The following is a 13331-nucleotide window of genomic DNA, read 5'->3' as shown; positions in this document are numbered from 1 at the left end:
GTAGTAGGTATTATGATTATCCTAGGATAGGAGTGAAAAGTAGAGAATAAAATTCACAAGCAGTTAAACATTGACAAATGTATTTGGACATTGTGTGTCTGATCAAACCCAAGTAATTAACCTTTGTCTCTTACCCACGTTTCGAATATATGCATGCACCGTACACCAATTCACGACTCAATGTTAACCTAATTACTATTATAAATAAGATTAGTCTTTAATTTGGCACGCTAATCTGGTCATGATTGGAGAAAATTAAAGGTTGAAAAATAAATAACTTTGTTGGTTTTCAGTTAATAGTCTCCTTTTAAGAAAGTTTATCTCTATCATGATATCATATTCTATTTTTTTTTTCTTTTTTACTGTTGTAGCTGTTGGGTTCACATCATGACTAATCATCTATTATTTCTTTCTATTATATAGTATTCTTTTCACATTTGAACTTACAATCATATGACAAATTAAATATTATCGTGTCTATTAGGTGTGCGTGTAGCATAATAAATTATTTTGTACACGTGTCGTGAGACATATTTTTACTATTCTTTTGCTATGTGCAATTATGCTTTTCGAGTAAATAATATATTGAGTTTTTTTTTTTCATATTTTTATTGGTAGATAATTCATTTGTTGAGGGTTCAAATATAAAACGAATACAATTTGTATGAAATTATAGTTTTCTTTTAACAAGTATTAAATGTTGTACTTTCAATGTGTCATTTTTTTTAATTAAGAGAAAATAATTGAGGACAAGTAGTTTATTATGGATAAACTCTTACTAATACCTAATGCAGACACACAAAAACGTGTTCTTAATAGAATGTTTAATTCAACATTAAATATAATATAATATGTATAGGTAAGAAGATTCATATCAATTAAAAATAATATTAATTTAGAATATATATAAATACAAATCTTAGTTTATAAATAATTTTGTAAGATTCTATTAGATTTAAAATCCATATATCTTAATATATTATCTGAATCATGGGTTAAAGTATGTGTTTATTAAACATATAATTTTATTTAAATTTCATCATTCATTAATATTTAATCTCATATAAAAATTGTATATAACTCGACATAAATAGTATCATGATTTATGAGAGAAAATATAACACCGCATATTCATATTTAACTATATGAGGTTATACGAAGAAAGATAAATACAACATTTAAACACATAACTGATTATTCAAATTCATTTTTTCAATTAAACAAAAAAGATTAATACAATACTATAGTTAGATTTCATTACATAAATGAATAATCGAATTGTGAATCTTTTTTTTGGTTGACAAAATGCGGAGTATAGTTATTCTAAAGTCCAAAGTGGCTAAGCCCAACTATAGGCCTAATTTTCGCGGACTTTACCAATTTGGGCTCTGAAGCCCAATCATACGGCTCAATGATCAGCGTAGCTAATTCGGCTGAAGCTGAAGCCGATCAGCTTCAGCGTTTATTTGGAACCAAAGACAAGAAACAACAACGTTGGCTCAAGATAAGGATTTAAAGCCTCGCCATTCATTTCCCTCCTTCCACTTCCACCCTCTATCTATCATCATCCATACCCATTTCGTGTTTCACCACAAAGACTTCGTTTTTCACTCTCTTTTTTTTTGTCCCAAATTTTCTGTGATTTTTTTTGGCCTTTTGAAGCTTCCGAGGTACATATTCTGCTTCACACTATGATGGGTCGTTCGTGTTTTCACCGTGCCACTTCTTATCGTTGCTTGAATTTTGCAGTACTATGTTAAAATTTCTTAATTGAGCTTCGAACATGCTTATAACTGTTGCAAAGTGTACTCAGAACATTCCTTTTCCACTCTCTACTTTGAAATTGAACAAGAATATATTCCTTCGCAGGTTACTTCACTAAGCTAATTGTGGAAAAGGATTGGTGGGGTTTCATGACCTTGCCGATTATATGCTTGTGTAGTGTGGTATTTCATGAAATGAACTTAAGAAAACTTGTTTCATTGGTTTAATTTGGAGGCCTGATTTACATTTGTGGGGTGTGGTTTTCAAGTTGCCTTTACTTGTAGTGGTTTTAACAAGTAATGGTATGTGGTAACATGCAATGTTGCTTGCTACACTGATATAGAAATGCCAATTTTCACTGGCTGGTAGTTTGTGTTTTTGTTATTCTGTCATTAAAATCGATGACACTAAGGAGATAACTGAACATGCTAGAGTTGTAATGGAAAAGCCAGATATTGAAATTCAGCAACTCAGTTTTTTGGATTTTGAACAAGGTCAAATAGTTGAAAGTGGAGCTTTGTAAACTTCTAAACCTCATGTATGAATAAAGCAAATAGATGAAAGTAACCCAATCATATTGTAGGGGTGTCGGACATGCAATTTTAAGAAAAAAGTAGGTTCTCTTTGATTGAAGAAAACAATTTTAATTTCTGTTTTCTGTTATTCTTTTCACTAATACTACAAAAATGCTACTTTTTTTTCCCACTGAGTTTCATGTTAGCAAACTGTATGGAAAAGGGTGAGATTTTGTTGTTGTTGTTTCATTGATTGTACATATTTTTTGGAAATAGGAAATAAACTTAAAACAGGACATTTTTTTTATAATTATTAATGAAAATGGGAAATGAACTCAAAATATTTTCTCAAACCAAACAGACTCTTATATCATTAAAAACTGCATTTGTGAGGTTAATTACCCCTCTACCCTAAATGGAAATCCCGAAATACCAGATCTCCAAGCATTTGTCATGTGGACTTGATTCATTGATTGTCTTTGTTGCAGTAAAATTCAAGTGGGTAGTTATCATGGAGTCTTTTTAACTGCATTGTAGTCAAGAATTTATTCATGATTTGTAAAAGATGTGATTATGCTTGATGTTTTTATGAACATTGGTACTGATATATGTAGCAGGTTATGTAATGTAATTTGTGTATTTATAAAATTATGCTGATTAACGCATTTTTTTCCCAACAGTGCCATAAATTTATATCGTTATATAGGGGCCACATAGGTAAAAACTTGTTACCTCAGTTCTTACTGATGTTCATATCCTTCATATGTTTTCTCAATGTGACAGATGAACTGATTCTGAATATATATAACTCAAGTTTTAAAATTCAAGCCAACATGAATCCTGTAATACCATGCTCTATTGGTAATGTTTCAATTATTCCTGGATTCACCTATTCAACAAGGAAGAATAACACTATAACAAGACTCAACTTGTCACGGGGCACTGTAAAACCTGGATCATCATCTTGGAGATTTCTTTTACCTTCATTTGTTGCCAGCAGAACGTTTCCTCAAAACAAAAGCATCGGCTCTTTTCATAAGAAGTCCAGAACCTCCATATCTGCCACAGAAACAGATGTAGCAGTGGAGGAACCAGGTCCACCTGTTGCAGATGAAGATTCTGGTGAAATTTCTTCAAATGAAATTGGAATAAGTGAAGATTCATCTTCTAAGTCTGATGCCAACCCTGATACAGCTAAAGCCAAGCGTTCAAGACCTGCAAGGAAAAGTGAGATGCCTCCGGTAAAGAATGAGGATTTGATTCCTGGGGCAAGTTTTACTGGGAAAGTAAAATCTATCCAGCCATTTGGTGCCTTTGTTGATTTTGGTGCCTTCACAGATGGCCTTGTTCATATTTCAATGTTGAGTGATAACTATGTTAAAGACATTGCAAGTGTTGTTTCTGTAGGCCAAGAAGTTAAGGTGAAACTGGTTGAAGTGAATAATGAAACTCGGCGCATTTCTCTCTCTATGCGTGAAAATGCTGACACTGGTAATCAACGAAAAGATGCACCTGCCAAGACCGAGAAAGCTGGATCCGGGAAGAGGAGCAATTCAAAACCCAGTTCAAGGAAAGATAATGTGATGAAAAGCACAAAACTTGTCATAGGGCAGCTACTGGTTGGTTCAGTGAAGAATCTGGCTCGGAGTGGTGCTTTTATATCTCTTCCTGAAGGGGAGGAAGGATTTCTACCAATATCCGAGGAACCTGATGATGGATTTGATAATGTTATGGGAAACACTAGGTTGGAGGTTGGTCAAGAAGTTAATGTACGTGTTTTGCGTATCAATAGAGGACAAGTAACATTGACTATGAAGACGGAGGAAGATGCTACAGATTCGAGTACAACATTTAACCAAGGAGTTGTCCATACTGCAACAAACCCTTTTGTGTTGGCTTTTCGTAAGAACAAGGATATTTCTTCTTTTTTGGATGAGAGGGAGAAACCTCAGAGTGAAGTTCAAAAGCCATTACCTGGAACAACTTTGGAAGAAATTAAGGAAACTGTCAAGCAAGGGGAAACTGTTCCTGACGTACAGGGTGAACCAGTAAGCAGCAAGTTGACAGACGATGTTCCCCCTGTAGTCAAACAAAATGCTGAAGGTGATATTTCTGCTATCGAAACCAGTTCAACGATTGGCTCCGCAACAGCTATTGTGGATGATGAAAGCAACCAAGTTAGCAATGTTTCTAGCCCAACAACAGGTGTAGATACTCCCTTGGAGAAGGAAGAAGAGGCAGTTTCTGGAAGTTTGATTCCTGAAGAGGATACACCTACTGTAAATCCAACAATTGAGGAAGCTATTCAGACAGAGGTCACAACAAACGATTTGAAAACTGACTCACCTGTTGAAACAGCTACCGAGAACGTAATAGAAAGTGGAGTTGACGTAATTGTCACAGAAGATGAGAAACAATCACAAGTTCCTGATGCAGTGGAAGAATTTGCAGCTGCAGTACTAACTGATACTGATGTAGTAGAAAGTGGAGTTGATGAAATTGTCACAGAAGATGAGAAACAATCACAAACTCTTAATGCAGTGGAAGAATTTGCAGCTGCAGTACTAACTGATACTGATGCAGTTGGACCTAGCCCTGATGAAAATGGTACTATTACTGAATCAGATATTGCATCGAGTGCCCCAGCCCTGCAAGAAACTTCAGGTTCTGTTTAATCCATCTCCCACTTTCTCTGCTATATAAATTATCTATCGATTTGTCTTTCTAGTTTATTCTTACATACAGAAATACAGATTGCAAGTCTAAAAGCAAACATATTTTGTGCAATTAGATGCATGTACCAGAGCTTTCCTATTAATTTATCAAATAATGTTTCCTTTGCATTACCAGCAACTGATGACGTTGGAGCAGTTCCTGAGATCAATGATGGTGACACTAGTTTGAGTGGCGAGTTGTCTCCTGAGGGAAGCTTGAGTAAAGGTTTATGCTTCAATTTTTTTATAATTCCTATATGCCTGGTTTGTTTTGGCTAACGAATGAGAATCGTATTGAGTTTCCCAAAATTGATGTTCACATATTGCATGGTATTGCATCCATTTCATTTCCACTGAGATCCCAATCAACTAGTTTTATGTAACTGAAACAATAGGCCAGATTATAATTTCCTTATCTTGCAAACAGATTTCTTTTCCTTGTTCAGTCTAGTGTTATGAAAGGAGTGCTCTTGAACTGTTAATCTGTGTCAACAGATGAAACAGAAGAAAATGATCAAGTTCCTTCTCCAGAAAGTTCTGCCACTGAAGTAGTAAAAACTTCCACTGATAACCCTGAAGAAGAATTGACCAAGCAGACTCCTGTCATAGAGAATGAAAATTTGTTTACCTCAGAAGTTGCAGAGAAAGAGATTGCGGTTGTATCTGAGAAAAATATCAGTTTATCTAATTCTGATGGACAAGCTGTCGCTACTTCAGGGGAAGGCTCAAGTAAAGGTTTAAATTTCATCTGATTTTCATCCTATTTCATTTCATGTTTTTTACGTCAAACTGAAGTATGTTAGCAAGGCATCAATTTATACATGTATTTTAGTTTTTATTTAAACATCTGGGGTGCATAGTTTCTGTATGTATGTAGTTTAACTGCACACTACATAATCTCTATGGTTCTCATTTTCAATCCTTTTATAGTATTTATATATAATAAGTTTGCTACATTGGCACTAGGTCCAACTGTGAGTTGGACTAACCAATGCAGGGCTGCATTTCCAGGTGGATCAATGGCATTGCCTTTGGGGAATCAAATTATGACAGTTGTTACAAACAACACTTACGTTCATCATTATTTCTTTGATTTCCAACTTTTGACTTCTTCTTTGCATTCTAGCATAGGATTTCTAATATTAGTCTTTCCCCCTTTTTTTGGTATTGCAGCAACTATATCTCCAGCACTCGTGAAGCAACTTCGGGAAGAAACAGGAGCTGGAATGATGGACTGCAAAAAAGCTCTGTCAGAGACTGGTGGAGATATTATTAAAGCACAAGAGTACCTAAGGAAAAAAGGCTTATCGAGTGCAGAAAAGAAAGCAAGCAGGGTAACTGCTAAAGGAAGGATAGGTTCTTACATCCATGACAACAGGATAGGTGTTTTGGTAGAAGTAAACTGTGAGACAGATTTTGTCTCCCGAGGTGAAATTTTTAAAGATCTTGTTGATGATATAGCCATGCAAGTGGCTGCATGCCCTCAAGTAGAGTATCTTGTTACTGAAGACGTTCCTGAGGAAATCGTTAAGAAAGAAAAAGAGATAGAAATGCAGAAAGAAGATCTTTTGTCAAAACCAGAGCAAATAAGATCAAAGATTGTCGAAGGGAGGATAAATAAAAGACTAGAGGAGTTGGCATTGCTTGAGCAGCCCTACATTAAGAATGATAAGGTAGCAGTAAAGGACTTGGTCAAGCAAACTATTGCTACTATTGGAGAAAATATTAAAGTTAAGAGGTTTGTGCGATTCAACCTTGGGGAGGGTTTAGAGAAGAAAAGTCAGGATTTTGCTGCTGAAGTAGCTGCACAAACTGCAGCAAAACCAGCACCTACACCAGCACCTACACCAGCAGACGAGCAACCTGCTGTTGCAGAAGCCAAGGAGACAGAGCCAACGTAAGCATTTCTATGAATTCTTTTTTATTAGAGTGATTAAGTTGTGAAACATAGGTGATTAGTTACTGGAATGTTCTTTATTAAAATTCCGAGACAGATGCTATAATTGGCATAATCATGCCATATGAGACATTATGTTGGTGATGGCATTAAATTTTGAAATTACTCAGTTATATCCTCAACGGTGGAAGCAATGGGTAGTAAAGTAGTGCAAGACTACATATTGTATCTATATGTTTGATCTTACATTTTCTAGCACATATTTACCCCAACCTACTCGCAACATGGTGTGTATACACAGATATAATCTTTGGATAGCATTTATTCATTTCACTCTCTTTGTATATATAATAATTCAAACTATCTCATTTCAAAAATTAGTAATGCGGCATAAGATTGCATACTGTATCGATATATGTTTGATCTTACATTTTCCAGCACATGCTTACCCCAACCTCCCCACACTCACTTGCTTATACACAAATATTATCTTTGGTTTATTTTGAAACAGGTGAAAGTAATCTAGGTTTCGAAGTTACTTCCTTTGCTAATCTTAAATTGTTCAACATTCTGCTGCAGGAAACCAACAGTAGCAGTCTCAGCCTCATTGGTTAAGCAATTGAGGGAAGAAACTGGAGCAGGGATGATGGACTGCAAGAAAGCTCTAGCTGAAACTGGAGGGGATCTTGAAAAGGCCCAAGAATACCTGAGAAAAAAGGGTCTTTCCTCTGCCGACAAGAAATCGAGCCGGCTAGCAGCAGAAGGCAGAATTGGTTCATACATTCACGATTCACGCATTGGCGTTCTAATTGAGGTGAACTGCGAAACTGATTTTGTAGGTAGAGGTGAGAAATTCAAGGAATTGGTTGATGATCTTGCAATGCAAGTGGTGGCCAGCCCACAGGTGCAGTTTGTATCCATTGAAGATGTTCCGGAGACTATTGTGAACAAAGAAAAGGAACTTGAAAGACAGAGAGAGGACCTTCTTTCAAAACCAGAGAACATCAGAGAAAAAATTGTTGAGGGAAGGGTCTCTAAGAGGCTCGGGGAGCTTGCACTTTTAGAGCAGCCTTTTATCAAGGATGACAGTGTTTTAGTGAAAGACTTGGTGAAGCAAACTGTGGCTGCACTAGGAGAAAACATCAAAGTGCGGCGATTTGTTCGGTTTACCCTTGGAGAAACCACTGAAAAAGAAACAGCAGTAGCAGCATAACTTTAGCAGAAGTTCCATCAAGCATGAATAGTACTGGGGAATCCACATGCATGTTATAGAAGCATATGGAAGATTATGGGACAGGAAGGGACCAATGTTGGAAACAGCAACTTATTCTTCATCTTAATAACCAAATGTGCAATCGGCAGGGACTTATTTTCTAAATCTGTATCTACATTGAGGATACACGAGGACTAAATTTTGTGTTAATTCTCTACAGTTTGTATGCTGAAAAATATTAGTGGATGCATTTTTGAGTTACAAGTTTTGTAAGTTTTGAATTACTGAATTCATCAATTCTTGACTCGTTACTTCCCATAAACAATCGATTTGAAACTACATGGTATAAGTTGAACTAATCGATGCAAAACCAACTTTGCTTTTACCATCTCTTCAACGACAGGCTTTTGTTGCTCTGAGAAGTCAAATAGTTCTCATGCCATGTCCAAAGTGGAGTTCAATTTGTGTCATGTTCTTCTATTTATTGCAAATTCATCTCGTAAATAATAAGATTAACAATTAGTAGATAATTGAATTTCTTACATGCTTAATTTTCAACCATAGAATAAAACTCAGATCATTTCCTCACCCTTCTTTTTCAATAAATAAATTTATATATTTTCACCATTACTCTTGAAATGCAGATACTTTTTTTCTCACTAAACTAAATTAAACAGTGTTTCATTATGGATTACTCCATTTTATATCGATTGACTTAAGTTTTCTTTTTTTCAGATTAAAAGTAAATACTCCAAAACAATAGTACTTACGAGAAAAGTTCAACGCTAAATTGATAATCCATATGAAATAGAAGGAGCACTGTAACTTCTCGATCATTGAATTTATAGATACACAACTAAAGAAGTGCCATCGACCAATTTTACGTGCAAGTGCTTGTCACATAGAGAAGGTTTCTTTCTATAGGTACCCAAAATTTTCCTTTTTCTTGCAATCTTATCATACATTCCAATACACACTATCCTTGTCTGCGTGAAGTACTTCTTTGATGACTTGCTGGAATAAACCGCCAGAGGTCCACAGCAATATCTACTTCCTTCTTCTTATGAAATTTGTACATTTTTGGTACATCAAACCGAAGCTGCCAAAGCAAGAGAAAAAAAAAGTTCAACCGTAAGAGTCTGGTAAATTGTACATTGGTTACTATACAAATAACTGGCATAAGAAAACTGGAGTTATTGTTCCTTACGATGAAATCAATAGGAAGGGGATTATAAATTTTTCATGCAAGAAAAAACATGAGTTTATGCTGGAACAAATTACCTTTAATTGCAAGACTAAAAAACATCAGATATGAAGAAAATTTCACTCACCTCACATATAACTTCAGCACTGCTAGCATTGAAATCCCTTAATGCTGTTCGTTTCACATGCTGCAATCAGATAAAACTGAATTACCGTACTGTCATATATGAGAAGAAAATCATATAATACTGTTCAAATGCTACGCAGAATTATAGATTGCGAACGCATGCTCATGCATTAAACACAGAAGAAAAGCAATCAGTGATAAAGACATTGGTGGTGATTGTATTTTGTAGGGGAATAACACTTCTAATACTGCAGAAATGGTTCTACAATGCTTTGATAGGAATTATATTTAAATAAGTATATGTACTTAACGATAAATCAACATATGAAAATGCTAAAATTTCATATTAAACCCGCAACCTGAACCCTCTAACCGTTTTAGTCTAAAACCATATAATTGGTTCATGCTGTGCCTCAACTCAAAATGCAAGCTAGATTCAAAAACTATAACTAGAACTTAGAATAAGCTTGATAGAATGATACCACACTAGTGAATCAAGTGCAAAGGTTTAAGTAGTAGAATAGGATGGTCTGTAACTTATGGCTTCATATACCTTGTGGGAACAAAATAAACTAATGTATGGCACAGGAGATAATAAGTTAATAATTAGAATTTAAGTTGACGACGACTTACATCTCTTGTTGAAGTCTTATGCAAGGAATAAACAGCTTGAGAAGCAACCTGACAAAGCAATATATGGTACATAGGTAATATTAGAATTTTCATCAGTCCTGCGTTTATTACCAAGCTTTGATGTTTTTGCTTACCTTCAAAGCAACAGAGAGAAAATCCAAATCTGCACCTTTTTTACGAGTACCAAATGGAGGATTCATTATAACTGTATCAACAATTGAACCTAGAGAATACCAAGATAACCATGAGTTTGTAGGAGGAAAAAATTCAGCAACATGTAAAATATGCATGTTACATTAGGAACTAAGGATTCAATCCAGAAACACAGTTTAATCAATTAAACTCTGAATTATAGTTTCTAGAGCCATAATTATAAGCATCTTGGAGAGAAAAAAGAAATTGTTGCGGAAAGGTGGGGAGATCAGTAAATTGCACCAAGCACCAAGCACCAAGCTTTCATTCAGACTGGTGTTGCTCCAAAAGCCCAATAATAATTACAAACTTCAAAGATAAAAGTTACGTTGCATGTACCCATTAACAATATTTCCTCAAGAAGCAAAATTGTACAATGTTATTGTATTCTAAGAGAGAGATGACGTGGAAAGCTACCTCTCCATCCCAAATCCAAGACATTAGGGACCGAATAAAATCGATGTCAAGCTGCAGTTTTTAATAGATAACAAAGGAAATGTTGTGCATNTGGCAGTTTTTGAGAGAGAAGAAAAAGGGTCTTACATTGTTGAAGTTAGATGGGTAAGAAGCGTGCAGAGGAGGATGATAGGCACCACAACCCATATGTAATCTGATTTTCTCCAATTGAGCAACTCCTAATCCTCTCTGTGGTTGCTTTGGCTTCTCTTGATTGTTCTTCTTCCCTTTCCTTGAAGAAGAAGAAGAAGAAGAACCACTTACTCTTTCATTTCCCATGTTTGCCTCTCCAAAAAAACCGCCATCCATGCTTCTTCTCTTCTCTTTTTCTGTGTTGGCAAATCCCTCAAGAACAGCTTCCACTTAATTTTCTGGCTGGGAAATCAGAGATCTCGTGTGGTCTCTTTTAAGCTTCTACCAAAACTCAGGAATAATTGCATCGCTGGATCAGATTGTGTATAGATTTCAATGTTAAGTTATATATATACGCCTAGATTCTATGCTCCTTATCTCTCCTTTCTCTACCCTTCAACTTCATTTTTTTAACTCAATAATGATTACATTTTTTATTAGTTTTCTGCCCCATTTGTTATACGGACTTTGGAGACTATCTCTGAAAGCGATTGTCTCCCATTAAAAATCTTAAATAAGCTGTATTGGAAGACTCTACGTAGCCACGCGCCACAAGGTTGGTTGCAAATTATGTATGCACATTTTCTATTCACATCTTTCTTTAATATTCTCCATAAAATAATACACCTCTCATTGAATATTCGAATACATTTTTTTTTTCTCACTAGTGCAACGCTACGATTCTTTTTCAACGTTACACTATGTTTTATAAAATTCAAGCATAGTAAAAAAGAACTAAAGTTGAAAATGGTAACCTATAATCAAGTATGGACTACAATTCTATCAAATAATTGTTCTTGGGAATGCAAGTACAAGTAAAAGTTTCACATTAGATAAAAATAAAAAAATAGGACATTATATAAAGGTGAAAGACTAGTTCACTCATTGTCTTAAGGTTTTTGTGAGAGAGTAGTGTCAATCCTTTATGTGGTTGGACACAGATCTTATTGGTATTGGGTCTCTCCGTAAACTTACTTCGTGTCACGTTAAGATGACAAGAGCTTTTGTATGTGGTTTAGATAGAAATGAGAAAATAGGACACTATATAAAGGTGAAAGACTCATTAATTCATTGTCTAAATGTTTTTGGTAGAGAGTGATGTCAATTTCTTATGTAGTTAGACACAGATTTCATTGATATCGGGTCTCCTCGTAAACTTCCTTCGTGTCCCGTTAAAAGTTTTTGTATGTGTTTGATGAAACTTTCTTTCTATTAAAATATTGATTAGTGTGTGCTACGCTATATATGCCGAGGATGATGATGAGGTTGGCACTTCTGAGACTCTCAGCAATCAGCATATATAGCCTCCTTCTAAAGTGGCATGTAGGTGATTAAATTATTGTCTTTGATTCTTCTCTACTTGATGGGTATTTTTAGAGGCCTTTTATATTTTGATTACACTGATCAAAGTAGATTACAAAGCTCTGTGCACCAGCAAAAAAATATATAAAAAGATAACAAAGCCTTAAGTAGGTTCCACTCTGCATGTGGTTTCCTAGTTCTCGGTCAATTTGTCTCAGCTGATAGTACCCTAAAGGGCCTTACCTGAAAAGCACCAGCTGTAAAATTCCATATAATTAGTAACTTATTGAGAAGGGAAAGTAATTAATAAATCATATCAGTAATGAATATTTTAGAACATTGAAAACAGTTCTGATATATATCAGTAATGAATTTCTGCACCTTTATTACAACAGTTAAGTTAACTTCTGATACAGTGAATAACCAGAATCCAGAAAGTTAATTATGTTATCTTGATCTAAATCTAATAAAAGTAATAACATATTGGTTAATTAATGAAGGGAGACATAAAGATTGAGATATATATAGCTGAATCAAACAATGCAGAACTTGATGAGATACGAAATATATATGATTATAATAATAATGGGGTTATTATTAATTGTTTAGAGATGATACCAAATGATCTAACTGAACTGTTTCACGCATGGTTTGTGGGTCATATTTTATGAGTTGTTTGTGTGGTGGAAAGTTAGAATATCCTTCAATTTGTTAGCCAGACATGTGAACCCATACAAATTACAAGAAACCCCACTAACCCCACCAAAAGTATGTTATTTGTTGCTTAAGCAGATGACAGATTTATAAACATTTACAAAGTGTTATGGTTAAAGAGAGAAATATGATTTTGTTGCTTTACGTTATTTGGGGATCTGCTTCCTTCCCTTTCTTTTTCTCTTTACTTTCTTTACCTTTTCGTTCTTCATCTTCTTCTAATCTTCTAATCTTCTTGGGGGCTGATGGAATTGCTGACCTAAAAGCCACTCATTCTTTTTTTACTTTGTTTTTTATCCTCCATTTGCTGCATCCACTTAGAACTAATTGGTTGCAACTTCAGAAATGTTGACAATCAGATTGAACTATATACCTATCTGGGACCTCTACTCATTTCAATATTCAGTTTTCTCTTTACAATTATCATCAAACATATTTTACTCTTTTTTATATTAACAAATCTTATTAC

General features: G+C 34.9%; 1 protein-coding gene and 1 pseudogene across 2 annotated transcripts; one reads left to right on the top strand and one right to left on the bottom strand.

Moving 5' to 3' along the window:
* Window positions 1–1513: 1513 nt before the first annotated feature.
* Window positions 1514–8400, top strand: LOC148199925 (polyprotein of EF-Ts, chloroplastic-like). Its single transcript, XM_088111846.1, has 6 exons — window positions 1514–1670; window positions 3063–4943; window positions 5130–5219; window positions 5489–5728; window positions 6167–6890; window positions 7470–8400. The coding sequence occupies exons 2-6, from the start codon at window positions 3113–3115 to the stop codon at window positions 8101–8103; spliced, it is 3519 nt and encodes a 1172-aa protein (XP_087967972.1). The 5' UTR covers window positions 1514–1670; window positions 3063–3112; the 3' UTR covers window positions 8104–8400.
* A 469-nt stretch (window positions 8401–8869) lies between these two features.
* Window positions 8870–10993, bottom strand: LOC148199924 (uncharacterized; annotated as a pseudogene). The gene is made up of 6 exons (XR_015785910.1): window positions 10802–10993; window positions 10676–10735; window positions 10201–10289; window positions 10067–10114; window positions 9435–9494; window positions 8870–9202 (listed from the first exon to the last, which is right to left on the bottom strand). The product of XR_015785910.1 is annotated as an uncharacterized LOC148199924 (transcript).
* Between the last annotated feature and the right edge of the window lie 2338 nt (window positions 10994–13331).

Source organism: Vigna umbellata, chromosome 4, assembly GCF_029865625.1.
Source record: "Vigna umbellata cultivar VRB3 chromosome 4, Vumbellata_1.0, whole genome shotgun sequence".
NCBI classification, from domain to species: Eukaryota; Viridiplantae; Streptophyta; class Magnoliopsida; order Fabales; family Fabaceae; genus Vigna; species Vigna umbellata.
This window is presented reverse-complemented; position numbering and strand designations above follow the sequence as displayed.